Source organism: Nothobranchius furzeri, chromosome 10 (assembly GCF_043380555.1).
Source record: "Nothobranchius furzeri strain GRZ-AD chromosome 10, NfurGRZ-RIMD1, whole genome shotgun sequence".
Taxonomy (NCBI): Eukaryota; Metazoa; Chordata; class Actinopteri; order Cyprinodontiformes; family Nothobranchiidae; genus Nothobranchius; species Nothobranchius furzeri.
This window is the reverse complement of record NC_091750.1, coordinates 43,724,589-43,750,682: the sequence shown is the minus strand read 5'-3', so window position 1 is coordinate 43,750,682 and position 26,094 is coordinate 43,724,589. Positions and strand designations below refer to the sequence as shown.

At 41.4% G+C, this 26,094-nt stretch overlaps 2 protein-coding genes across 3 annotated transcripts in view; both read left to right on the top strand.

Moving 5' to 3' along the window:
* nova1 (RNA-binding protein Nova-1) overlaps positions 1 to 26,094 on the top strand; it is a 59,789-nt gene that overhangs the window by 6,207 nt on the left and 27,488 nt on the right. The gene's annotated exons all lie outside the window — the stretch shown is intronic.
* LOC129152414 (uncharacterized) overlaps positions 207 to 26,094 on the top strand; it is a 27,182-nt gene continuing 1,294 nt past the window's right edge. Inside the window, exons 1-10 of the mRNA XM_054730468.2 lie at positions 207 to 9,045; positions 11,833 to 11,870; positions 18,808 to 19,093; positions 20,300 to 20,374; positions 20,454 to 20,510; positions 20,819 to 20,893; positions 23,192 to 23,263; positions 23,347 to 23,421; positions 24,877 to 24,933; positions 25,029 to 25,103. Coding sequence (XP_054586443.1) covers positions 8,994 to 9,045; positions 11,833 to 11,870; positions 18,808 to 19,093; positions 20,300 to 20,374; positions 20,454 to 20,510; positions 20,819 to 20,893; positions 23,192 to 23,263; positions 23,347 to 23,421; positions 24,877 to 24,933; positions 25,029 to 25,103 — 862 coding nt within the window. The 5' untranslated portion in view covers positions 207 to 8,993. The remainder of the gene's footprint in view (positions 9,046 to 11,832; positions 11,871 to 18,807; positions 19,094 to 20,299; positions 20,375 to 20,453; positions 20,511 to 20,818; positions 20,894 to 23,191; positions 23,264 to 23,346; positions 23,422 to 24,876; positions 24,934 to 25,028; positions 25,104 to 26,094) is intronic.

Sequence of the window (26,094 nt, the reverse complement as noted above, 5' to 3'; positions counted from 1 at the left end):
GGAGTAAAGATGCTGGGTTACTCTTCATTAAGCTTACACGAGGAATTGCAGCCTATTCTGAGATGAATCCTTTCAGCTTTCAGATAATGAATTTGGGTCTTTATGTAATTTCTTTATTTTCATCTAAATCATTGTTTTTGCTTTTAATAAAGGTACCAAGCCCCCTTCTGACTTTTCCTGCTCCCACACAGCTGGGAGCTTCTGATCACCTCTAGAGGAGGATCAGTGTGATGTAATAATTAACACCAGCTCCTCAACGATAAACCTGCGGGTAGCATGCAGACCCACTTCCTCTACAGACACAGCTTTAGCAGAGCTGTCAGTAAATATGGACGACACCAATTTCTCAAACAAAGTTCTTGGATTCGGCACAGTCAGCAGCAGCTGTCTCTGGTGCAGCCTAGAGCGCCTCCAGCAGGAGCATCAGGATATTACAGACGTGTTACTGAGTATTGTGGAAAGAGCCGTGGTTTAAATGTTTTAGAAAAGTACGTTCACATGAACCAATGCGATACGTTAGAGGGCTGAGTTGTTTTAGAACCACAGGAGTTCCCTATACCAGGCAGACTAGCTGTTAGCTCATCAATCTGGTCCAAGATGGATCTATTCCATTAATTTACTTCCCGTTAAATTTCTTATTTCTTAGTGAAAAGCCCAAAATAAATTGTATTATTAATTTAATGTAGCTTCAGTGTAACGTTACCTGTGGGTTGTTTAGCATGGTAGTCCTGATCCACCGGATTGGTGAACGAAGCTCCACTTTCATTTGGTGATGAATAAACTGAAACTCAGAATTGTTCCTGATCTCCAGATGTGTTTCTATTTGTTTCCATCAGTTCCCATTAAAAATGCACAGGTGTGGAAATGTGTGATTAGCTGCACCAACAACTTGTTTTCCCCTGTCTGGTTTAAACTATAAGAAAAAACAGACTTAAGCTTCTGCTGCTGGAGCATTAGCACGCCAGCACCATGCAGTAGTAGTTAGTTTCACTGGTTCATGTTGTTATGACACATGGGTAACAGTACAGGGTTTGTGTTGGGCTTCCAATTTGATGGTGATAATGGTGTGTGTGTGTGTGTGTGTGTGTGTGTGTGTGTGTGTGTGTGTGTGTGTGTGTGCTTGTCTTTATATGCTTAAGTGGACACATTTTACCCTTTAACCGGTAGTGTGGACATTTCCGCATTGTGGGGACATCTGGCTGGTCCACACAATGACAAAACACCCTTAAATGTGGTTTTGGAGGAATGGTGTGAATTAATGTTTGTTTTAGATCAGAATTAGGAATAACAGCATTGGTTATGGTTAGTGTAAGAGTGGGGTTAGGCATAGGGGAGTCAAAAAATGAATGGAAGTCAGCGGAGGGTCCACACACAGAGAGACGTGTGTGTGTGTGTGTGTGTGTGTGTGTGTGTGTGTGTGTGTGTGTGTGTGTTCTTGTCTTTATGGGTTTGTGTGGACCAACCCCTGACGGGAGACCAACATTGTGTGGACATTCACCATTGTGTGGACATTTACCCGGTCCACACAACCAAAACCCTAGAGGAAGCTTCCTTTGTCCTTATAAGTGTTCTGACTAATTTTCACAATATGACCCCATAGAGATGTTAATCCCTGAAAAGTGTGTGAACTGCTCTGCTCTTGAGTGTCCCTGGTGGACACACTTCAGTACTGCAGCTAAAACATTTCTTTCACAGTTGATTTTTTTGATTGGTTGGTGGAGGGAATTTTCTGATTGGCTGTGTGGACTGCTCTTGAGTCACTCTAGTGGACGCTCTCAGTACTGCAGCTAAAATATGTATTTGGCAGTATTTTTTTTATTTGTCTATGATGGTAATTTTCTAATTAACTAATGGTTGGATTTTCTTGGTGGCTGTTCCTTTCATGTTGGAATATAAGCAGGAAGTTGATTAGGAAAATATGCACAACTAAGTTCTTCAGTTTATTTTAAATATAACATGTAGTTCTTGAAAACAAAAATTAAATAGATGATTTTTGATTATATAAATGATTGAAAATAATGAATACATTTACAACTTAATTATTGTTTTTGCTACTTTTTCAATGTGAATATTTTTCAAAGCCTTTTAATAGTTTTTTTGTTGTTTTATTGTTACTTTTAAAGTTGTGGAGTAGAGGCTGACACATTTTTGGGATCCCAGTGGATAACATGAGGCCTGCAGGATTCCCGTGAAATGGGAGTCAAGTTATTTATAGTCACGTTATTGGGACAAAGCAGGAAAAATAATCATCAAGAGTGGGCAAGATTAGGAATAAAATTAATTTTGTTTCCCGTTCAATATGAAATGAGTTTCTTTTAAAATAATGTGTCGTTTTAATTTATATTTAGTTTTGTCTGACCCCAATCAACTAAAATTAATAACTGAAAATACAAAAACACTTCTAAAGCATTCCAGAGACTTAAATGGTCTTTCTATCTAAACTACCGAATAACTCCTGGGCGCAGCCAACGCTCCGCTTCCTGGGGATGGGTCAAATACAGAGATGAATTTCATCATTGTGTGATGATGACTATGGAACTTTAACTTTAATTACAGAAATAAATGCATTATTGCATCGTATTCTAAGTTTTCCAGTTTCACTTGTTTGTATAATTTGGAGTTTTTATTGGCATTTCTATTATTCATAATCTAGTAACAGCTTATCTATGAATAAAATTCCTTAAAACTGACACTAGAACAGGCACAAATGGCCTATTTGAGACCACATGGCAAAAAATGCAGGAAAACTGCCCACATTGCCCAAACGGACCCTTCGCACATTCCAACAGGCACAGATTTGACGTGTTTGGTTTGGGCCAGAACCGGGATGCACTAAAAAAAGTTTTGTGCGCCTCAGATAAACGTAAGCCGAACAGCAGCCAAAAAGGGGGTCAAATCTAGTTAAGGCTCCATTTCGGGCCTTTAGCTCTAGCATGTAGGGATTTTTTGACCTACCTTCCATCGTACAATTAAGATGAAATGTGGTGAGCACTTACAACTTATCAGTAGCGACTCTCACCAATATTTCCAGATTTTTGTCTTATTCAGGGGTCGATCTATTACCTGAAAAATGCCTAAAAATTAATTTTGGCCTACGTTTCTGTCTTTTATGTTTATGTTTATTTATTTGGGAGACGCTTTTACCCAAAGCGACTTACAATTTGTAACCTATAGGGCATGTTGTGATCTGTGGGGGAAACCGGAGTACCCGGAGGAAACCCACGCATGCATGGGGAGAACACGCAACTCCACGCAGAAAGGCATGCAGCCCAAGATAAGCTGTTACTAGATTTTGGGGGGCTATATCTTGGAAACCACAAAATACTTTGGCATGCAACCACCTCAGGTGGACTCGTCCCAGGCCCCAGATCAACATACTAAAATATGGGGTCACTGGCACAAGCAGAAATTTTTTTCTACTTTGGACCAACTGAATCACCAGGTCTTTTATGGAGCTATGTGTCCAAGACCCTATTTTGTGGCTGAAATCAGACATAGGACTTTTTTTTCTGGGGGGTTTCTGGGAATTTGACACTGAATTCTGATTGTGCTGCCCCATGGGGACATACCCTCTGAAAACGGGGCCAATTGGCCGTTCCGTTGAGGAGTAATCGCAATAAAAGAGAATGACCCCAGTCACCTGCCGGTCGAGTGCCCACAAGGCCAAAAGAGCACTCAAACGACAAGCTACAGCTACGAAATTGCCAGGGCTTGCTCGGGGTGGTGCCTGCATGCGGAATCTGAGGATGTTTGGTGAAAATCTGCTGAAAAAATGCCACATTTGAGACCACATGGCAAGAAAGGCAGGAAGACTGCCCACACGGCCCAAACAAACCCTTAAAGGGTTCCGACCAGCATGACTTTGACGTGTATGGTTTGGGCTAGAACCGGGATGCACTAAAAAAAGTTGTGTGCGCCTCGGACAAACGTAAGCCGAACAGCAGCCAAAAAGGGGGCCAAATCTAGTTCAGGCTCCATTTCGGGCCTTTAGCTCTTGCATGTAGGGATTTTTCGACCCACCTTCCATCGTCCAATTAAGACGAAACGTGGTGAGCACTTACAACTTATCAGTAGCGACTCTTACCAATATTTCCAGATTTTTATCTTGTTCAGGGGCTGATATATTACCTGAAAAATGCCTAAAAATTCATTTTGGCCTACATTTCTGTCTTTTAAATGAGTCCAAAATGAAAAAGGCCTAAAATGTTTTGTGACCTTTAACCTTTCTGTATGGCCTAGCAGCCTATAAAATGGGGGGGTCGGACCAGAGGGTCACCTGAAGCTACAGTAAAAATTTCAAGGTTAATCAGAAGCCGAGTTTCAGCGGCTGAATATTAAAGGTACACTTTAATGAGGTTCACCTTTGTCCTAGTTACAAAGCAAACAAGCAGGGGAAAGGGATGCTTAACCCTTCAATTTGGCCTAAGTTTCAGTCTTTTCAAGCAGCTCAATGGCACGCATGGCACCAAAATTATGCCACCTCCTAACAGTGAAAAGTGTGGGTTTTGGGGGGCTATATCTTGGAAACCACTAAAGACTTTGGCATGCACCACCTCAGGTGGACTCGTCCCAGGCCCCAGATCAACATACTAAAAGATGGGGTCACTGGCACAAGCAGAATTTTTTTTCTACTTTGGACCAACTGAATCATCAGGTCTTTTTTGGAGCTATGTGTCCAAGACCCTATTTTGTGGCTGAAATCAGACATAGGATTTTTTTCTGGGGGGTTTCTGGGAATTTGACACTGAATTCTGATTGTGCTGCCCCATGGGGACATACCATCTGAAAATGGGGCCAATTGGCCGTTCCGTTGAGGAGTAATCGCTATAAAAGTGAATGACCCCAGTCACCTGCCTGTCGAGTGCCCACAAGGCCAAAAGAGCACTCAAACGACGAGCTACAGCTACGAAATTGCCAGGGCTTGTTCGGGGTGGTGCCTGCATGCGGAATCTGAGTTTGTTTGGTGAAAATCTGCTGAAAAACTGCCACATTTGAGACCACATGGCAAGAAAGGCGGGAAAACTGCCCACACGGCCCAAACAAACCCTTAAAGGGTTCTGACCAGCATGACTTTGACGTGTATGGTTTGGGCTAGAACCAAGATGCACTAAAAAAAGTTGTGTGCGCCTCGGACAAACGTAAGCCGAACAGCAGCCAAAAAGGGGGTCAAATCTAGTTCAGGCTCCATTTCGGGCCTTTAGCGCTTGCATGTAGGGATTTTTCGACCCACCTTCCATCGTCCAATTAAGACGAAACGTGGTGAGCACTTACAACTTATCCGTATTGACTCTCACCAATATTTCCAGATATTTATCTTGTTCAGGGGCTGATATATTACCTGAAAAATGCCTAAAAATTAATTTTGGCCTACGTTTCTGTCTTTTAAATGAGCCCAAAATGAAAAAGGCCTAAAATGTTTTGTGACCTTTAACCTTTCTGTATGGCCTAGCAGCCTATAAAATGGGGGGGTCGGACCAGAGGGTCACCTGAAGCTACAGTAAAAATTTCAAGGTTAGTCAGAAGCCGAGTTTCAGCGGCTGAATATTAAAGGTACACCTTAATGAGGTTCACCTTTGTCCTAGTTACAAAGCAAACAAGCAGGGGAAAGGGACGCTTAACCCTTCAATTCGGCCTAAGTTTCAGTCTTTTCAAGCAGCTCAATGGCATGCATGGCGCCAAAATTATGCCACCTCCTAACAGTGAAAAGTGTGGGTTTTGGGGGGCTATATCTTGGAAACCACAAAAGACTTTGGCATGCACCACCTCAGGTGGACTCGTCCCAGGCCCCAGATCAACATACTGAAAGATGGGGTCACTGGCACAAGCAGAAATTTTTTTCTACTTTGGACCAACTGAATCATCAATTTTTTTTGGAGCTATGTGTCCAAGAACCTATTTTGTGGCTGAAATCAGACATAGGATTTTTTTCTGGGGGGTTTCTGGGAATTTGACACTGAATTCTGATTGTGCTGCCCCATGAGGAAATACCCTCTGAAAACGGGGCCAATTGGCCGTTCCGTTGAGGAGTAATCACAATTAAAGAGAATGACCCCAGTCACCTGCCGGTCGAGTGCCCACAAGGCCAAAAGAGCACTTAAACGATGAGCTACGGCTAAAAAATTGCCAGGGCTTGCTCGGGGTGGTGCCTGCATGCGGAATCGGTGTTTGTTTGGTGAAAATCGGCTGAAAAAATGCCACATTTGAGACCACATGGCAAGAAAGGCGGGAAAACTGCCCACATGGTCCAAACTGACCCTCAAAGGGTTCCGACCAGCATGACTTTGACGTGTATGGTTTGGGCCAGAACCGGGATGCACCAAAAAAAGTTGTGTGCGCCTCGGACAAACGTAAGCCGAACAGCAGCCAAAAAAGGGGTCAAATCTAGTTCCGGCTCCATTTCGGGCCTTTAGCTCTTGCATGTAGGGATTTTTCGACCCACCTTCCATCGTCCAATTAAGACGAAACGTGGTGAGCACTTACAACTTATCAGTAGCGACTCTTACCAATATTTCCAGATTTTTATCTTGTTCAGGGGCTGATATATTACCTGAAAAATGCCTAAAAATTAATTTTGGCCTACGTTTCTGTCTTTTAAATGAGCCCAAAATGAAAAAGGCCTAAAATGTTTTGTGACCTTTAACCTTTCTGTATGGCCTAGCAGCCTATAAAATGGGAGGGTCGGACCAGAGGGTCACCTGAAGCTACAGTAAAAATTTCAAGGTTAATCAGAAGCTGAGTTTCAGCGGCTGAATATTAAAGGTACACCTTAATGAGGTTCACCTTTGTCCTAGTTACAACGCAAACAAGCAGGGGAAAGGGATGCTTAACCCTTCAATTTGGCCTAAGTTTCAGTCTTTTCAAGCAGCTCAATGGCACGCATGGCACCAAAATTATGCCACCTCCTAACAGTGAAAAGTGTGGGTTTTGGGGGACTATATCTTGGAAACCACAAAAGACTTTGGCATGCACCACCTCAGGTGGACTCGTCCCAGGCCCCAGATCAACATACTAAAAGATGGGGTCACTGGCACAAGCAGAAATTTTTTTCTACTTTGGACCAACTGAATCATCAGGTCTTTTTTGGAGCTATGTGTCCAAGAACCTATTTTGTGGCTGAAATCAGACATAGGATTTTTTTCTGGGGGGTTTCTGGGAATTTGACACTGAATTCTGATTGTGCTGCCCCATGAGGAAATACCTTCTGAAAATGGGGCCAATTGGCCGTTCCGTTGAGGAGTAATCACAATTAAAGAGAATGACCCCAGTCACCTGCCGGTCGAGTGCCCACAAGGCCAAAAGAGCACTTAAACGATGAGCTACGGCTAAAAAATTGCCAGGGCTTGCTCGGGGTGGTGCCTGCATGCAGAATCGGTGTTTGTTTGGTGAAAATCGGCTGAAAAAATGCCACATTTGAACCACATGGCAAGAAAGGCGGGAAAACTGCCCACACGGCCCAAACGGACCCTCAAAGGGTTCCGACCAGCATGACTTTGACGTGTATGGTTTGGGCCAGAACCGGGATGCACCAAAAAAAGTTGTGTGCGCCTCGGACAAACGTAAGCCGAACAGCAGCCAAAAAGGGGGTCAAATCTAGTTCAGGCTCCATTTCGGGCCTTTAGCTCTTGCATGTAGGGATTTTTTGACCCACCTTCCATCGTCCAATTAAGACGAAATGTGGTGAGCACTTACAACTTATCATTACAGTCTTGTTGTCAGTGTGAAATTGCTGGTGGCCACCACATCAATACATTTATCTTTGGCTTCAATTTTTTTCATTTTAGTCTACATGTGGTTTTATAGTGTTGCTACATGTGAAGGAAGTCTATTAATTAATATTTTCATCAAGGAGTTTGCATATATTATTACTTAAAAAGTATAGGTTGTGTTTCATGTGTATATTTTAATAGTCTTCACAATATTTAATAATTTTTTTAACTACATCATTCTCACTAGTGTTGCAGGGCAAGAGAAACACTGGACAAGCCTCAGTCCATCACAGAGACACACCCTGGGACAAACAACCAGTCGCATAATCACTCATAACTAGGGACAATTTAGATTCACCAGTTACCTTGATTGATGTGCATGTTTTTGGTCTGTGGAAAGAAACCAGCGCTTACATAGGGAGAACATGCTACCTCCACACAAAAAGGCCACGCAAGCTGGATTGAAACAGGTGGCTTATTTGCTATGAGGCAACATTGCTACTAATTTCACCACCATCAAGCCCCACAATAGTTCATTATGATGAAAGTCCAAGTCTGAAGTTAAAGAACTTATATCAAATAAAAATTTAGAAATAGAATTTACCGACAGGTAATTGAATATTAAACTCAAAGTTAGTCCTGTATCCTGTGCTCCCATTTGCTAAGTTTTATGTGAGCTTAAAAATAAAAGCATGTAAAAGAAGGTGTTTTTAAAAATTTTGGTTTCAGATAAAAAAAAACAACCAAACATTTAATTTTTTTAGTCTTTATTTCTAGTTGAAAATGTAAAGGGGGATGTTTTTTTCTACAGGGTCAAGTCATGAACATTGAGGCAGGGTGAGGGAGACGTGGCCCTTTTCAATCCAAACTGTTCTGTACAGGTTGTTTCTCTTGAGTTCAGAGGCACTCATCAACAAGAAGTCAGGGTGGGGGATGGGTGGCATTAAACAGTGGACTGGCTAACTCAGGGTGGGGGATGGGTGGCATTAAACAGTGGACTGGCTAACTCTTAAACCTCTGCTGCATTCAAGGAAAATGTGTAACTACCAGTACACTAGTTACACTCAACATCAAATCTGAACCCTGTCTTTTTAAATATAAATTTCACACTGTGTTAAAAAGTGCATAACAATTTCCTTAAAAGTCATTACATGAGCAATTTTTCAAAAGAAATATTTTTAATCTATTAAAACGTGGAGATCTGCACGCAGTTCTCAACTTTCTCAGTGCTCCTGAAAGCAACATCAGTGAGGGGATTCACGCAGCTGCAGAGCATCGGAGAAGCAGATGGAAACTGTTTCAGTGTTTGGAACCAGAAAAAAGTCTGCAACTAAACCAGGTAAGATTTATTTTTATTCATAGTTAACTGTGTGAGGTGTTTGTGTGTATGTATTTTGTTTATTTTGTCAAAAAAGATTGACAACTGGTGTAGTTTCGTGTAGCCTGTGTTGTAAGCTTGACAAAGTAAAATCAGGGGATCATTTTTATCTTTTATTTGTTTTCAGAACAGTTGAATTATCTTACTTTATTCCTTAAACCACTGCAGGGATCCTTTTTATTGCTTTGAATGTACTTGCTTTGCTGCAAACTTCAACCCACTGTTTTAGCTTGCTAACCGGGATTTAGCATGACATATTGACAAAAGGACTTGTAGCCCAAACTATTGCCTTTGACTTTCTAGTCAATTCAAACTGTAAAGAAGACATTTGCTTCCAATCTATGAGTTTGCTTCTCTGAACATACCAGTACTGGTCCAGAACTACAATGATTACCGGAAGTGCGTTCATCCTGGAACTATGCCAGCAAAAAAGCACTGAGGTGCATTAGCAGTTTAATTAGTTTTAATTATTTTAAGTCACACAGAGAATAAGAAAATAAACTGCTGCATCAACCTGTAATGTGTAATTACTAATACTAAACTGCATTGTAGACCTGTGTGCAGTAAATGGTCAATGTACAGTAACTGAGTAAGCCAACAGCCTGTGGGTGGACATTGAGTAGTTTACCACAGTGAGATTATCTTTTTGTGATTTTTATTTGACAAACAAACGCTGTAAGTATTGCTGATAGGTTAGTGAATTAAGTTAATTAATTTTTACAGTCAAAATACCTAATGTATTTGAAACTTTTACACTAAGGACCCACAATTTTAACCACAACACATGAATATTTTTTAAATAAAATGATTTTATTGAACATGGTACTTTTTGATGGAAAATTTAGCTGCACAGACTAACACTGTAACCTGCAGCTCAGTCTCGTCTCCTGTGCTCCTTGTACAGAGTGAAATTGTCTGACTCCCATACAGGAGAACAATTTAATCTGTTAAGCAAACAATCAGCTGATAGTTTAAGACGGTCTATAAAGTTGACTACAAGCTAGTGAACATTAAACCACAACAGCATTCTGCCGGTTACCGGCAGTACTCATAGCTCATTTTTGTCTTCCACTCAGCCAAGTTTTATTTCATATTTTACTTTTAATACACACTAAATATACAGCTGTAGAAGAGAAGCTAGGGTTTTTCCTGCGTTCAAATTTATGTGGCCGCCACGTGAGAGACCAACTCTTATCTGCCCCTGGGAGCCCCGTAATGCATAGCGTCATTTCAATATGGGGGTGTCCGCGACAATTTTTTATATGCAGGTAGCGGCACTGTGGCTGCTTTAAATAGTGAATCGTTGCATTCTCCCTCAGCCCAAATCCTCGGATCACGCATTTTAGCTAAAATGCTAATGTTAACTTGCCTTGCGTTGACTGTAGAGTTGTGGGTGATGGTCACGCAGATGTGTCATGAAATTTGAAGCGTTGCTGCCTTTCACAGACACTTTTTCTGCACGTGCTGCAAACAGGATAGCCGTCTTCTATCAACTGTCCCTCGGCATTCTTCATATATCCAAAAAAATGCCCATACTTCCAACTTTGTCTTCTCTGAGAGATAATAAATGTCCTGAGCGCTGCCGTCTCCTCCTCTGGCCATTATTTCGGCTTTAGCCTCAAGAAAGTTTTGGTTGTAAACAACAAAGTGCGCATGTGCTGCAGGCAACTGCAGCAGATGATACGGTGGTCGGTAAGGGTCACCGCGCCTACATTGCAGCCACGGTAATCCACCGAGATAATATATATTTTTAAAACAAGACGATTATTATTATTGTCCACTTTTTTACCGGGGTTTACCACTACACTGGTTACCGTGACAACCCTAATGCCACCATTACATTGTTAGCAGCAGAAATTAAATGTTCTTACCATTTCCAATACAAATGCATGTTAATGAAATCCATTATATTTTACTGGATATATTATGTGTTATTTTGACTAAGGTGAGGGTTATTAATGAAAACCTAAAATGTTACTGAAATGTAGGTCGATTTTTAAAAATATTTTAAACTTTAAATATCAGATGGGAAAAAGGAACTAAATCACAATCTAATGCATATTATTGAACCTTTTATAATAAGTCTGTTGTTTCAGCCTGATAATTTTGTTGTTTTATTTCAAATGTTTTAGCAGCAAACCAGTTTTGTTTCACTTGAAACGTTGTCAAATGGGATATTCAATTAATCAACAGAAACTTAGATGAGAACACTTAATGAAAAAATATTTTTGCCTTTAAAAAAGTGAGGCAGTTGAATGCACACAATATGCATGTGCTGGTGCATGGTCAAGATGGTACCACCTCTGCCTCAGTTTGAGCCAGGAAGAACCCTGGAAGCATTACCTAAAACAAGGAAAATACTTCCAATCATAGCCATGAATACGTAGATGCCCCATTGGCCACTGGAGAACGTAACAGCTTTGTCGCTGTATTGGATGGGTCTCCTCACTGTCCACAGTCAATGCAGAGTGAGCAACTATGCCCGTTTTTGTTCAGCTTACGGTTAACACAACGGGCGTACAATTGAAAACAGATCACTTGGGATTACTATTGACTTTTCTAGCCTTCCTGATTGTACTTTATATTTTAATTTATTTTGTTTCATTATATTCATATATTAATTATGCTATATCATGTGTCTGATTTTGCAAAAAAGCTTGATAAAATGTGCTGTTTAGTTGGGTAAGCACCTTAGAAATGAATGCACTGGGGGCAAATTCCTTCACATTTACATGTTCTTTTTTGTAGATAATGAGCAGAAGGAAGAAGAACAGGAAGAGATAATGGTAAGTATTTCTTAATTATCCTATAGGACTTAAATATGGCTTAAAAATAAAATCTCAGATTTTTTCTTCCAAATTCTAATTGAATTTTATTATTTTTCTCCCTTCTTTTTCTTGAAAAGAAAATACAAATAACAGACAATTTTTTTTATTTTGTCAAAAAAATTGTTTTAGAAACATCTTTAGGATTTTGGTCACCATGAAGGCAGAAGGCAGCTGGTAATCAAACAAAATATTCACTGATTTAGTGTTGTATTAAATTTGTTTAGACTTTTCTACTTATAACTTCAAGATCATATATAACAAATATATATTTTTAACCAAACATAATCAGTACTGACACTAAACAGCTTTGTTTGAATTAAAAACGTCTGTGATTGCCAGTAAACTGAACCTGGGTCAGGCTAATGCTTGGAATGGACGTACTACCAACATATATGAAAAATTTAATTTACAACTATTTACTGGTTAGAATATTCTTTAGCTGTCTGTTATTTCAGGTTTTGGTTTGGAACTAAATTATTTGCCAGTGTGTTATAGCAACCCAACTTTAACTAGCTTGATTAATGCTTTTTAACCGTAATAAACCAGAGGCCCCTCCTGTACTGGAAAGAAAAGTTCCTTTAGTAAGGTTGCTGAGAAAGCTAACAGCTGGCATTGGTGAGGAGTAAGCACCACCTCACCCCTGCCACGTGGACCTCAAGAGATAAACCATCAATCCTGCTCAATGGTCAACTTTCCTTGCGGGGGTCACCCATTAGGACAGTGGGAGGGTTAAACTGAGAACAAATCAAGATAGGAAACAATCTGCCTGATTTTTCACCATTAAAATGCCACTGTATTCATGAGGGCATAATGCAGCTCACTGATGGCAGCATTGGCCCAGTCTGTCAGCTAACTCATGTTGGAAGGTCCCAGTGGCAAGAAATCACAAAGTTGTCAATAACGGAGTATGGACTGGAATTAGATTAGTGTGGTTTGTCAGTGGCTCCACAAAGGGTCTCAAATCATGTCACAGCTCCAGAAGGATCTCTGTCAGGAGGCAGCATCTACTCAAAAGCACCTCTAGATTCTCACTACAGGGAAAATGTCCACTAGAGAACACGGTCTGCTAAATCTTCCAACAACAACAGATCTACCATGCTACAATGTCAGCTTCCCGTCGGTCACAGATGCCTTTTTATCGGTTCCAATATCAATTACACGACAAAACTGTTTCTCCACAGACATAATTACTGATTGGGTAAAAATAATTTGTGGATGAGGAAGAATCGTGGATGACTGAGACCTTCAATACTACGGTTACACCATTTTACTATTAGATGCTGTTCGTACGCATGGTCAGACGTGTTATGTTTAAGAACATTTCTACACACAAGTTTCATCATGCTAAATACCACACTATGACCTGTTCATTACTAAAACAATCTACTGTGCTGCTAAGTCTTTGTGTCTCACATTAACTAATACCACCATTAAAACAGTGATTTAAAATGGCATTAGGTGAAAGTAGCTGTGTAGATGGTTGTGTTGGTTCTCTGATGACCTGTCCAGATGTACTCCATCTCACCAAATGGATAAAGCAGGTATAAAGTGCGCATGCATGAATAGAAAGATGAATAGATGTAGTTCTCCCTCATTACTGCACTAATGTCGGACTAGAAGACTCAAGAAGTCCTGTAACAAAAGTGTGAGCTCAGCAGAGCAACTCTGTTGACTGCAGGATGTTCTTCATGTTACTGTCACATGATAAAGTGCAGGGGTCACATGGCAGCAGCTTTACAGACTGTTGTCCCAAAATTAAGCCAAAATTTCTTTCTGGCCACTGCCAAGTTGTATTTTGGAGCCAAAGTCTGAACTCTCAGCACATGGGGCTGAAAGTCTAAAGAAAAGCGTCCAATGGCCTATTAGAGTGGGGCTGGATGATATAGCAAAAAAGTATGTCGATAAATGTTGTTTTAAATTGATCATAATCGATAATTATTGAAAAATATATATATATTTTTTTAAAATGTAGAAAATATTTTACATGCACCCCTGGCCATTTTATTTTTGGTATTTTGATTTTTTTCTCCGCCTCTTCTTGCTGCAACGTCTTTAGGGCTTCCACAAATGGCTATTTTAGTAGTCGACTAATCGTGTCATTTATAAAAGTTTAGCTTATTGCACCAGGATGCACTAATATACCATCATTAGCTTCTAGTCTGAAGTGTGATCTGCTATGGGCCATCTAATAATAAAGACAAGATGATAGCTTAGCAAACAACTTTAACTTGTAACCTGTTGATACAAATGCTACAACTACATGGAGGTAGGCACCTAAAACCAAAAATGACTTGTGTTCACAAGAGGCATGGTGGCAAGGTTGAAGTGCTTCATCTTCCAATCTTCACTCAGGAAATAGCAGGACACACCAAGGTACACCCTTTGTAGCACGGCTAGTCCACACATTAGCAGTCAGGGATCATCGGCAGCTCTGAGGGTCTGCTTTAGTGTAAAGATAAAAGATATTAAAGTTAGTTTATTTACCAGATTAATAATTCTGTTAAATCAAATAAAGTAGGTTAAGTTTTAACACAAAGAAAATGTTTTATGCTTTAAAACTATTAGGTTTCTTGATTGTTCAGTCAGCGGCCTTTTTATTTTTTCATAAATGCATTTTATTCTAATGTTTATTTTATTTGTATCTAGAGAGAAACTGACACACACACACATCTTAAAAGTTGTGTAACTCTTCTTTTCCATCATGGTGGTGAAGTGGGACCAGCCTGGTAGATGGTTGTTGTCATATATATGTCTGTAAACTCCACTCTAACGTAGCGGGATGGAATCAATCATTAGCGTTTGTAACTGGAGCAAAAATATGTGACATACAAACGTGTTCTAAAGGTAACAACGTCACCATCTCTACTGGTGTTGCTGCAGCTATAATCACAAGTAGCTCTTCTCAGCTCTACTGACTCTCAAAAAACTATTTTCGACATTCAAAACTCTGCTCAACCCTCCTTCTCCACCTCCTACCAACAATCTATCAGCAGTCACCTTTGCCTCATTCTTCACTGACTGGCAGCTATAAGCTATCAGTTTACTCAACTGGCCACTCCTGAACATTCGCTTCCACAATCTCCTTCTAGCCCAACCATCTCAGGCCCTACTGCTTCATTTTCCTCTTTTTCCCCTCTCACTGAGAACTGTGTGTCCAAGCTTGTCACGTGCAGCCGCCCTACTACATGTCCAGGACCCCATTCCGACTAAGCTGCTCCAAGCTATTGCTCCTACAGTAGCTGCAGCAGGCACTTATGTGATCAACGCTTCACTGACATCCGGATTTCCTATCTCTGTCAAGCATGCTCTGGTTAAACCTCTGCTAAAAAAAAACCCATCTCTTTCTCCAAATCATGTGGAGAACTACCGACCTATCTCTCTCCTCCTTTTTCTGTCCAAAGTCACAGAAAAGGTGGCTTTCATGCAGATCACAGAATACCTCTCACAAAACTGTCTGCTTGACCCTTACCAATCTGGGTTCAAAAAGGGCCACTCCACTGAAACTGCTCTTTTAGCAGTGATGGAATCCTTAAAAGAAGCTAGAGCAACTGCCAAATCCTCAGTGCTTATCCTGCTCGACTTATCGGCTGCATTTGACACTGTCAAACATGGCTTCCTTTTGTCCACACTCTCTAGCATGGGCATCACAGAGAAAGCACATGCCTGGTTTGAATCGTACCTCACAGGACGATCATTTAGTGTACAGTGATCCCTCATTTATCGCGGTAGATGCGTTCCAGACCTGGCCGCGATAGGTGAAAATCCGCGAAGTAGGGACACCATATTTACAGTATTTATTTAACAGGAGAGGGAGCGCAGCTGATCCTCATCAGCCTGATCAGCGGGACGGCTTTAAAAGGAGGACGGTTATCCAGATACCACGCGTATGATTAACTACTGCCTGACTCGCTTCTCCTCCGGATTCTCTCCCATCTTGGAGACTTCTGGATACTCACCGGTTCGCTGCCTGGATACCAACTCCGCTCTGCCGTCCCGCTCTCCACCGTGCTCACGCTCCCTCTCCGTTACCTCGTCCTCCTCATCCGTCTACTCTGCCACCTGGAAATCTACAATTCGCCTCTGGATATCACCCCGGCTCAACTCCACATTCACCCTGAACTTCCGCATTTTGCCGCTTCCTGGTTTACCCTCCACTGGATCACCAGTGCGCCCTCAGTTCTCATCATTAAAGAAATAAAATTATTGTTTATCTTTTACCTCGACTCGAGTCTGATTCTGTATGTCTTTGGTTAGACACTTACCCCAAAACATGACAGAAAAATACGGCGAATCGGTGAAAAATTCCGCGAATCGGCGAATTTCCCTTGAATAAGGCTCCAAAGAAAAATTCTGCAAAGTCGTGAATCCGCGATAAATGAACCGCGAAGTAGCGAGGGATCACTGTATCTTGGCTTGGACAATCCTCTACCATGCACCATCTTGCCACAGGAGTCCCCCAGGGCTCTGTTCTAGGACCTCTTCTCTTTGCCATATACACCACCTCACTGGGTGAGATCATTCGATCACATGGCTTCTCCTACCACTGCTATGCAGACGACACCCAGCTCTATCTGTCATTTCCACCGGACGACCACACTGTCTCTGCACGAATATCAAACTGTCTCTCTGACATATCAAAATGGATGAAATCCCACCATCTCCAACTCAACCTCTCTAAAACTGAACTACTTGTCATCCCAGCAAACCCATCCATACAGCACAATATCTCAATCCAAAATGACTTCCTATCTCTGGCTCCTTCAAAGGCAGTTCGAAATCTGGATGAACACCTGACCTTTAAAGATCGTGTTGCCTCTGTTGCTCGTTCATGCCGCTTTGCGCTGTATAACATACGAGAGATCAGACCATACCTAACACAACATGCCACTCAGGTCCTGGTGCAATCTACTGTCATTTCCCGCCTCGATTACTGCAATGCCCTTCTAACTGGTCTTCCAGGCTGTACTGTGAGACCTCTTCAAATGGTCCAGAATGAAGCGGTGTGTCTGGTCTTCAAGTAGCCAAAAAGAGCACAAGTCACCCCTCTGTTCATTGAGCTCCACTGGCTACCGCTAGCAGCACACATCAAATTCAAACTGCTAACACTAGCATACAAAGTCCGAGATGGTACGGCTCCCATCTACCTGAATCCTCTTGCAAAGGCTTACGTCTCGGCCTGGCCGCTCCGGTCATCACAGGATCGTCGACTAGCAGTGCCTACACCACGCTCAGGACAATCCAGACTCTTCTCATGCATTGTTCCACAAATGTGGAATGACCTACTAAGCACTACCAGAACAGGGGCTTCCATTTCAATTGTCAAGAAACTCCTGAAGACCCTGCTCTTCAGAGAGCATCTTCTAAACTTGCACCTTCCCTGCACCCGTCCCCCTCTCTACTGTCCACTCCTTGTTCCCTCCTCCCCATGACTGATGTCAAGTTGTTGTTGTTGTTGTTGTTCAAGGGCAACATGCCGATTATCACTTGTAAGTCGCTTTGGACAAAAGCGTCTGCTAAATACATAAACATAAACAAACTCTGTTGATGTCAGCTGCTAACAAGAGGTAAACTTACCGAGGCGACTCTGTTCTTCCTCTTAAGATGCTCGTGCATCGCCAATGTGCTCCTGTGAAAGAGTTTTGCTTTGCAGAGTTTGCACCATGTGGCTTTCTTTTGAATTAGTATAATGCTCCCAAACTTTTCAGATATGTTGCGACTCGACACTTTCTCCGATGATGAAGGCTGAGCTGGATGGCCACCATTGCGCATGCGCCTTGGAGCCAAAGTGGTGGCTGAGCAGAGAGGCAGGAAGCAAAAGCCCAACGTGCCGCAGCAGGCGACATTTTAAAAAATTGTTTATAAAATAAGGTTTATTTTATTTGTCTGCGTTGTCGTGACGATTCGACTAATCATGGCAGCCCTAGACATCTTGCTTCCTTTCGCTCTCTTTTGGTTTGAGAGGGGAGGGCCTGGTGACGTAGCGTGCCGAGTCTGTGGTTTTGATTGGTTAGGAGTGAAGGTTGGTTAATGTTTGACGCGTCCGCGAGGTCCGCACGGCTCCACGCGGAAAAGTTCCGTCATTTTAACAACCACGCCCCTCCACCGCGCCTCCGCACGGCCCAAACTTTCCGCAACGCACACCTAGGAAATTTTCTAACCACGCGGACGGTCGGACGCAGAAAAACATGGCGGACTGGCAAGAACTAGTATGGCAGAGGTTCGTAAATAGACATTTGTATGATTCAGCTCTCAGAGATCACCGTGATCAACATGTTGTTAATAATTTTTGGAGAGAAATAGCTCGCACTGTCAGAAAAGATGAGGATGCTGTTAAAAAATGCTGGAATGCCATGTTGTAAACAACAGTAATTTTTACTTCTTCTATGGTGTAGTGTTGGATGCATGCCGTAGAGCTCCATGCTGCCCCATTCAGTTTGGGAGAATATTGGCTCACCGCAGAGACAAGCCGCATGAACCATAAACACTGCAATTTGTGAAGCGCGTTTCATCCGCGAGCCGCATCACCAAGCGGAAAGTAAATGCGTCAAGCATAAACCAAGCTTAAGTAGTGAGTCTAGTATGCTGCTACCTGATAGGTTATAATGAAAAAAGGAAACTTTTTAATTGAAGTTTTATTGACCAGTTTTTTTATCTATCGCACCACATGTCTATCGATAGATATATTGAACTATTGAATTATCGTCCAGCCCTATATTAGAGCTAAACGTATTTTGGAGAAAATGTTTTGAAAATACAGCAGCAAGGTAAGAAGTGCAAGAATGAACCAAAGTCAGCAGCTGGAAATATTTTTCTGAAGTGTAATTAAAGGTTAAGTTAAGAATTGTGGTTTAGAAATTGCTGTCCTAAACTTGAGTCTTTGCTCTATTTCTTTCAGGAGCTTTCTGCTTCAGAGGACTTTCTCTCAGACTCCAGCCATGATTTGGACAGTGATTATATTCCATCAGCTCCTCCTTCCTCAGAGGATGAACTAACCTTTTCACAGCCTAAGCTCATGAAGACACATGTTGCATTAAAAAACCCTGGCAAAACCTCTCTCAGCCAAAGCTATGTTCATGAACAGAAGACACTGATGGACAGTGGTAAAAGTAATGAAGCTCTGGACATGCATTACAATGCAGATACTGAGGAAGAAAATCCGGAGGAATATGAAGATGATGAGGGTAGGTCATGTGTTACCGTTAAAACTTGCACTAAAGGCTAAATGATGACCATGTGTTCAGTCACATTTCAAATGAATAGTCAATAGTTTGAGATACTAATTCAAATTGTGTATATGTGAAAGAAATAGAGTGCCACAGAGAAAAAAAATATTAGTATTTTTCTTTAAAACTCCTTATGTTCTTTGTGTTTCTTTTCTAGTTCAATTTTTCTGATCTTGTCTCATACAGAGTAGCAAAGTTTATGTTTTACCTTATGTTGCTGACAGTTTTGGGTACTTCCTGTCACCTTCGGGAAGTAGCTGAAACTGTCAGCAAAATAAGCTAAAAACAGAAACTTTGCTACTCTGTATGAGATAAGAACAGAAAAGTGGAACTAAACGATTTGTAGAATTGAAAAAATGTTTTGCTTAGTGATCAACTGTAACAGTTCTCATTGATTTTCAGTTATCCATTGACTATTACCCCTTCTTTCCACCGGAGCCGTCAGCAGCACGTTACTGCAGCAGCACGTCTTAGCTGCTGAAAGGAACCGCTGTGGTCAACAGAATCTTTTCCACCGGAGCCGTCAGCAGCATGTTGCCGTCCTTATGCGCCGGTTCTATTTTCTACGCGCAACGCCTCTTAAACGGGTCAAGTTCGACATTTTTGGGGAAGGAAAGACAGGAAATCGGACGCGGAAACGGAGCGAAGCTCCCGAGATTTTCAGAATTAAGAAATGTACTGCCTTCCGGTTGCTTTACTTTAAAAAAAGTTACTAACTGTGCGGCCCCGTGAGAAGTTATCACCTAGCTAGCGGTCTCCTTTGTTTTTCAGGTCCGTATTGGCAATTATAAAACAGACAGAACATAAAACACAAACCTTTTGGAGCCATGTTGTAGTTTTCTCCTGCTTGTTGTGTTTACTGACGAAGTCACTTGTGTGACTTCGTGCTCTGTCGGTGACAGCTGCTCCCCTGCTGCTTCGCGTCTCGTGGGAAGGGCCAAGCAGCAGCTTACGCGAGCAAGACGTGCTGCTGCAGTAACGTGCTGCTGACGGCTCCGGTGGAAAGAAGGGGTCAGTTCGTTATTTTAGTTTTATGGCATTAAAAAATTATTGTAGGATTTAGTGAGGTAAAAAAGTTTTTTTCTTACTTATTTGATAACATTTGAGTATTTTATTTGGTATCTGTCAGACAGGATTGATGTTCATGAATGTTTTGTCTTGTAGAACCTGACATTCTGACTCAGAGGCCCACAAGAGCAGAACCATCAGATGATCACAGACAGACAGCAGGAAAAAGAGGTAATTTTTTGCTTGGCTAAAGTACCTAATGATCATAAGGTGACACTTGATTTTACAACTGTTTTTCTTCTCTTTGAAGTGACATACAGAGGAAAAGGGCCAAGGAAGAAGGTTGAACCAGCTGAAGATTCAGATGGTGAGACATCACAAGGTTCACTGCAGATGGATTTTACATAGATGTGACACTCGTTCCTGATCCTTTCCATCCTCATCACTCCCAAAGATAACCTCAACATTTTGAGCTCTGCAACCTCTTCTACCTCCCGTCTTTTCTTCGTTTATGCCGTTTCTTAACCAGACAACATGACTGCTCTCACTACTGTCTTTACAGCTTTTCTTTCCTTCTTGCTGAAACCCGTAGACTCACTGCAGTGTGATTTGGTACATAAATGTAGTTGATTCACTTTGGTTACTAATATATTCTGAATGTTCTTTATTTTTCAGATCAGGGAGAACCACTGAGCCAGTGCTCAAAATATGCAGAACCATCAGAGGACATCAAGAAGAAATATAAGATAGGTACATTTTTTCTTCATTTGTCTTTGTGCTGTTGGGTGTTGGGTTTAAATTTCTGTGTATTTTATCATATACTCATTTCATTTTTGCTAGTTTAAAGATTTGCATATACACACCATGCTGAACTCTCAAGCCTACTGCACACTGGCAGCAAAAGCGCCGTGGAACGCCAACGCCGTGGAACGGCAGCGGCGTGGCACCGCATGCAATAGAGTCCATAATAGTATATGGAGTGTCACAAACAAGCTGCGTCACGGCAATTTTCAGACGCGGCCCAGGAGCGGCATGCCGAGGCGCTAAAGATAAGATCATGTTCTAATTTTTCTGTGAGCCACTTCTGGGATGCACCAATTTCCGCAGTTACCGTTGGGCTAGACGGGAAATCACACACAGTTTCAGTGTAAAATCCATGGTAAAAGTATTGCAGCGATGCAATGTCACATAAATGAAGCCTACGTGTGATTGGCTTATTTACTCCTAGTATCATATTCCATCATATATGACATCAAACAGTGATAACAACGTGATTTCCTTCTTTTTGGTTTAATGGCGGACGGCATAAATAAACTGTAGCCTGTGAAGTCTCTAGGGATCATGTGATCTCGCAAGTCGAATGAGGAGCACATCGAAGCAGCTGCTTCGTGGCTGATCCTCTCCTGGTGTGCGCTGGTGTGCAGCAATTTTCTTGAGTAAACCTCTCCACTGCCATTCTGCGGTGCTTTTGCTTCCATTGTGCAGTAGTCACTCTCAAACAGCGCACTGCTCCGAGCTTAATAGAACTTAAGGACAGCAGCTCTGGCTGTAGCTCAGTACTGTCTAATGACGAGAAGCACATATGATACTACACTGCATCCTGATGGCATGACGGGATGTCAGATATTGGTCTAACATTAATGTTGGCCGATATCGCCATTAAAATTTAATATCGGAAAATATGTATCGTTTTCAGTCGTTTAATGACCCAACTTTTACCACTAAAACCACTAAAACAACAAAAAGAATATTCACCCAAGGCTTACTTTTCTCATCTAAAGATCTTTATAAATGTTTTATCATCTTAGTTGCAATTTACAGATTAAGAAAAAATCCATTACCAACTAATACACCATCTTAGTGTCACACTTGGGGAGAAAGAGATTCAGCTGCTGTTGGAGACAATATCAATATGGCACTTTTCCTGTTACTTATTGAAGTAGTTGTCATTTTGCACAGAAAATGTTTAAAATATAAGCATGCATGATAAATGATCAGAGATGTTGAAAACCTAAAATGTTTTAGTTTTCCTTTTTTTGTGAGAGCATATATCGAGCATTTTTATAGGAAATTACGAGTCGACAATGTTGGTAAATCAGATATCGGTAAAAAAGACAATATAGAGCATCCCTAGAATTTAGTGAAAACAATTACGTCTAGCGGTCCACAATATGCAGCTCACAGGCCAGAAAGATGTAGCTCACTAACCAGATCCATCCAGGGGAAAGTACAGCCTTTGCTGGGTGGTGTAATTTTCAGGTGAGGTCCTCAGAGAGATTAATGCCCAGGAATTTGAAGGACTGCACTAGCTCCACTTTGTGTACTCATCTTCCTCAGAGATGAGTCCAATGATGGTTGTGTCTTATTCATATTTGATGATGGTTTGATGGGTAATTTGGTGTACAGAGAGAAGAGGGAGGGGCTCAACACACTGCTCTTTGGGGAGCCAGTAATGAAGGGGTATATAGGTATACAGGCCAGTTTTGACTCTGTGTGAGTTCAGTGATGTAGTCTTTCATCCAGAAACAGGTGCAGAGTCATAGTGTGCCTATAATTGTAAAATTTGGTATTCTCTTCTAGAAGAGGACTTTTGTAACCGTTATTTTGTAGATAGGTTGCCGGCTCTCGGTAGTACATCGTAGACAGGCTACAGTTGGGTTTTATAATTCTTCTTTATTTCCGAACGGCAGGACAGAAAACTCAAATGCGCAGTTAGCCGCTGCTACTCCACTTCCTCCTTTTTTCTCTCCTACGCTTTTCTGTTAACACAGCATGTCTTCTTTCCCCTAATCCACCAGTAGGTGTTGTAAACAGATCAGCCTCTTTTACCGAGAACTCAAATCTACATAATCACAAGCATTACTGTACTGACCAAAATAATGAAATAACAAACACAAGAATAATATAAACATTAAATAAAGGTTACACTTTAATCAAATTTTTTCTCAAAGGTCTATTGTTTGCCATCATCTACATTTGTTTCTCATGTGAGTCAAAGCTAGATGAAGTCGAACCTTAAACTTACAGTTGTTTTTCTTCTCATTGAAGGTACCTACAAAGTAAAAAGGTCAAGAAAGATTGTTGAATCACCTGAAGATTCACATGATGAGACAGCACAAGGTTTACTGAAGTCTGATGTTACATAAATCTTGTTGCTATCATATTGGTTACCAATATGTTCTGCATGTTTTGTTTTTTTTCAGATCAGGCAGAACTGTTGAGCCAAAGCTCCAAATCTGCAGAACCAACAGAGGGCTTCAAGAAGAAAAAGAAGACAGGTACATTTCTACATTTGTGTCTTTGGGCTCATGTTGTGTTAAAAGTTGTGGCTCCTACTGACAAGCAAATTAGACACTGCCGGTTCACTTTGACCACCACCAGCAAGCAATGTGGGTGAAGTGTGTTGCCCAAAAGCAGGACTGTGACAGCCAGAACGCTGTGTGAACCTGCATCCCTCTGGTTAATGGCAGGAACTTAACTCCTCTCATACTCCTGCAGGTCTTTAGCATCTCATCCTTGTTGTCTGCCTCCCTTTCTCTTGAATGTAGTAGCAGTAACATATTGAGGAGCATCAATACACCTTACACAGAAACTGCAATGATTTTACAAAAAAACTAACTCCTCTGAGGAAGTTGGTAGTCAGTAATTTTGGGTCACTCACACTTCCTATTAGAAAAATGCTTCTAAAGGAGGTGTCACCTGGAGGAACAAGAGAGTGACTGAGGTAGTGATTGACAGCACCCCACTCAGCCTCCCCATGTGTGCTCTCCGAGTTTCTCAGTCGAAAAAACGAGTCGTTAACAACTGCGCGCACACTCATGCGTGCAAACGAGCACACACACACATAAGTCTCACAACTCAGGAGAAGAGAAAACACAGAAACAAACTCAGGCTGGAAGACTATCTGTCCACCTTGATCTCTAAAAGAAAGAAGGAGGAGGAGTTGGATTTTTTAAGGAGGCGAGTGACTCCGAGCCATAACGTGTCATATCAGCAGGTGAGTGGTTGAGCCGGGTGGAGTTGCGGCCGAGACTCAGCTAGAGTCCAGTGCAGTACAGCCACGTAGTTCGGTACAGACAACGTCACCCTGCAGCTCTATAGCCATCAGCTGTGGCTGATTCTAAATCCATGCGGAGCAGAGAATTAACCTGAAGATAGAGATAGAATTATGGCTTTAGGCAGAATTATTACATTTTAAATAAGTTGCACTAAACTGCCACAATAATGATTATTCATGTCTACAGCACTATTAGACACTAATCCATACAGGTTATCAGCAAAACAAGTTGATTTAGGTGTTACTCTCACTTTAAGGAGCGTTGGTTCAATCAAGATAAAAGCAAGTGACAGCACGTCAACAGTCTGGAGAACCGCCCCCACCGCCATCACATAATCATTAGTAAAAAACACATGATCACGCCACATTGCTGCCTCAGACTGTCCACTTATGAACAACCAAATGCTTCCTGATACCAGCTCAGTTTTTGCGGCATAGTGGCAATATTGTTTTATGAAATGGACTTCTAATTGTAATAATTGTTTTCCCTCTTCTAGAATAAAACAAAACACAATTAAAGGCTTCAAAGTGTTTCATCAATATGTGCATGACCTAAGATTGTTTTTTCCTCAGAGCTCAACTACTGTTTGCCATTATCTCCTACAGTTGTCTCATGTGAGTCAAAACTAGATGAAGTCAAACCTTAAACTTACAGTTGTTTTTCACCTCATTGAAGGGACCTACAAAGGAAAAAGGCCAAGAAAGATTGTTGAATCAGCTGAAGATTCAGATGGTGAGATATCACAAGGCTTACTGAAGTCTGATGTTACATAAATCTTGCTGCTATCATATTGGTTACCAATATGTTCTGCATGTTTTTTTTTTCAGATCAGGCAAAACTGTTGAGCCAAAGCTCCAAATCTGCAGAACCAACAGAGGGCTTCAAGAAGAAAAAGAAGACAGGTACATTTCTACATTTGTGTCTTTGGGCTCATGTTGTGTTAAAAGTTGTGGCTCCTACTGACAAGCACATTAGGCACCGCCGGTTCACTTTGACCACCACCAGCAACCAAGGCCATTAAAGAGCAAATTGCAGGTTATTTTTTAAAATTCATGTAAAATGCTGTCCAAAAAGTACAATTTGAAATGCTTATGAGTTTTAAAGTACATAACCGCATAAATTTTCGAGTAAAAAGTGCTATTTTTCAGCAAAGCTTCTACAAACACTCTTTTTTTTCTAAATCTTAGCCTCTGATATAGCCAGAGGGAGTCATAAGCTTGGCGCTGCCTCAACTCAGTGTGGCAGATAGGTAGTTTTAGGGTAGAGAGATCATGTTATTGAGTCAGTGTGTGTGTTCACTAGTTTAGAATTGTGTTCATTTTGATAAACTATTGTTTGTGGTGTGTATACAAACTCCAGCCTGTATGGACATCGAGTCCTCGGGTTTCCAAATAAGAAAAACAACTGCACTATTTTCTGTGCATTGGAGGTATTTTTTGCAGCTGAAAATATGAGACTTCATTTCTGCTTCAGCTTAAAAAAATGCGGTCGTTGTGGTGAACACTTCAGACCAGAGGGTTACAATCCCAGTGATGTGATGGAGTTCAACAAGCATGCCATCCTCAGAGGGGAGGCTTTTGAAAATAACCTGCGGGCTTCTGGAGCATAGATCAGGGTCGGACCGCCCGCCCCGACCTCCAGAAGAGGATGGGCAGCTTTTAAAAAATACCAGCAGCCCAGTCTAGCTGGTTTCTGGGTCAGAACCAGCTCACAGCAGCCCGCCCTGAGCTTCTGAAAAGGATGACAGGCGTCTCTCTCTCTCTCTAAAGTCCTAAACTACGTTACGTGAACAAATAATGAGTATGAGACAGCTGACAAACGCTCATTATAGTTTAATACTGTCTTCAATGGGTTAGGGTTAGGGTTATATATACATATATATATATATATATA